Raw genomic sequence first — 2,794 nt, forward strand, 5'->3', positions numbered from 1 at the left:
CTGTCTTCTGAAAGGCTAGATATCCCGGCTGGCACATAATACGCTGACAAGACATTCTGCTGCTCGTCCGCCCTGCTCCTCCTCATCCCTCGCTCTCTCTCTCTCTCTCTCTCTCTCTTTTTCTCTCGAGGTGTCAGATCCAGCCGGTGTTGTTGGAGAGAGTCTCATCTCTCTGAAACATCACCTGCTGGTTTTAAATCGAGCAGCACCTTTTAATTAAGGCCGCCAATGGATTTGTAACAAGGCGGCAAATGTGAAAATGTTACTTAAAATCCACAAATTGGCTAACCCTCTCGGCAATCCTATTCCTTATCAACACTCCACATTCCGTCCTCTAACGAAGAGGTAACCATGTCACAAACATCGCCTTAACCTGTGCAGTCCACCCAGCTTTGTTAACAGACGCTGAAGTATATTTACTAACCGATCGAAGCATTTTCATTTGCTTTTAATCTGACCAATGGGAATAAACCATCCGTTGAATTAATCGGTGGACTTTCTCCCCGCTCTCTCCTCCTCGCTTACCTGTCATGAGGAGAGTCTTTTTCTCACACGCTCCGCAGAGAAACTCACTCAAACACAGATAGAACGAGATGTCGTCACAAACTCCTGTCTTACTTACAAAAATCCAAACTGGCAACGTCCTGGTCCTGAAAATGGCCAGTTAGTTTATGGCACAGTGTGCATTACTTTCCTTTGCACCTGTCTCATGAAAAACATTTTTATTTACAGTTTAAAATACAAAAAAAAAGAAACTAAAAGAAGCTTTTTCCAAAAAAGTCAGAATAGTTGTCCCGCCTCTGACAAGGCAAAAAGCCAATCACAGTTTAGGAAGTTTGAGGTGACACCTGGGGGGGCCAATTACATTTTAAATGGGGCCCATGCCACCCCTCTGGTTCACCCCTCTGGACACGCCCCTGCCGTTGCAGTTGTGTAGTCACTGTGTACAGAAGTCAAAACACGTTATTTCTGGGCGCATTTATTAAACATACAGCTGAGGGAGAGAGTCGACGCAGCTGACAGGAAGAAGACGAGTGTGTTTACACAGCAACATAATGAAGGCTAAGAATAATTTTAACTCAAAAGCTTGAAGTTCGATCTCTTAGTGGGTAAGATAAATAACCATGCAGTTACTTATTTAGTTCCTGGATTTGAAGTCTCCGTCTCTGAGATTTATTTCAACGGAGCGCCGTGACATGTCGTTTCTGCCATTCACAACACGGCGGGGAAATCTTTCCAGAAACAGCGTTCAAGTTACTCAACATAATCAACACTTGGAAAGGCAGCGTGTGGATTGGCACTCCTCTCTGCCAGAGAAACCGACCCAATGAAAACTGTTATTGTAAAACGTTCTGAGCAGTTCGCCCGGCAACGAGGACGTCGACTCTGGAGACACAAGTTCACATGTACTTAATCAGTGCTTTATCCAACCTCCAAGGAACTTCTGTGGTTTGATGGCAGGAAAGACATCTAAAAAGACAAATGCATGACGTACAGGAGGATGTAAGATAATATGCATTCTTCTAGTTTCTGTGAACAGAATCTTTAAAACACTTCTCATGCAGGGGTCTAAATGAAACGCAGCTTGTGAAATTACAGGATTTCCCGTCACTCAAAGCCAGCCAGCATGAAATCAAGACAATGAGACCAACAATACTCCAAAGTAATCCTCCACACTTTATTTATGGGCTTAATTTCTCCTCGTCTTTATCATCCCTCCCTTTTGTTCCTCGTCTCTTTCTCGTTTGCAGTCTTTGTGCCCGATCTTTTCTGTGTGTGTCTGAAATGATTGTGATTCAGCTTTCCCTCGTCTTAAGGGAGTCATATTGTCGCAGACCTCGGGGGGGGAGGGGGGGGGGGGGGGGGATGAGAGCTGAGGATATTACTCTGTCTGCGTGTGAGTGTGTGAGCACCTCGTTGTTTGTGTAGAAGCAAACAGCCTTGTGATCCTGGACGAGGATGCAAACTGAGCGGGAAACAGTTAGAATACAGCTTTAAACTTGTTTCTTCTCGGGGGATGGAGACCTTTAGCCTTTAGAGGGTGAACACTTCAGGATCATGAGACGGTTGCTGGTTTTATTTAAAGATAATTCCAGTAAAGTTCTCCACACATCGTCCTGACGTCTCTGTCTCCGTCTGTCTCTGTCTCAGGCGTCTGCACTCCAACAACCTCCACTGTGACTGTCACCTGTCCTGGCTGTCTGATTGGCTCAGAGCCAGGCGCGGCTTGGCTCCCTTCACCCAGTGCATGGCCCCCGCCCACATGAGAGGCCTCAACGTGCCCGATGTCCAGAAGAAGGATTTTGTCTGCAATGGTGAGCTGACCGTTAACGCACTAATATTCCATATGTTGTACCCGTCCTGTACTGCTGGAGGCGATGATGTGACTCAACATTAAATTGGCCCTGCAACAACGTGTATGAAAATATTCTGCAAAAACAAGTTTCCAGATTGGGCTTTGTTGCAGCTCCATCACTGTGAGCTAGAACCCAGACGTGAAGCCGAGGAGGATCCCAAACCTCCCGTAACACCCTGACTGTTTCCTCTGTTTCCTTCTACAACTTTTATGATTTGTTGAGCGCTTATTTCAACAAGTAAAAATCGGACTAGAACTGTCCAGAAACTTTTTTAAATGACACTAACCCTTTATGTTCACTCCTTCACATGTCCTTTTAAGGATGCAGTAAGCATACAAAAATATAAAATGACTGGTTTTGAGTACAACGATCCTGAATCACAAACATTTAACAGTGGAGTAGATGTGCATGTTTCGCCCCCTTTTTCAGGAAGCCCC

The 2,794-nt window shown here is 45.2% G+C and overlaps 1 protein-coding gene across 1 annotated transcript in view; it reads left to right on the forward strand.

Moving 5' to 3' along the window:
* Positions 1 to 2,794, forward strand: part of slit3 (slit homolog 3 (Drosophila)) — a 241,704-nt gene that overhangs the window by 174,108 nt on the left and 64,802 nt on the right. Inside the window, exon 8 of the mRNA XM_061048549.1 lies at positions 2,152 to 2,332. Coding sequence (XP_060904532.1) covers positions 2,152 to 2,332 — 181 coding nt within the window. The remainder of the gene's footprint in view (positions 1 to 2,151; positions 2,333 to 2,794) is intronic.

This window comes from Labrus mixtus, chromosome 10, assembly GCF_963584025.1.
Source record: "Labrus mixtus chromosome 10, fLabMix1.1, whole genome shotgun sequence".
NCBI classification, from domain to species: domain Eukaryota; kingdom Metazoa; phylum Chordata; class Actinopteri; order Labriformes; family Labridae; genus Labrus; species Labrus mixtus.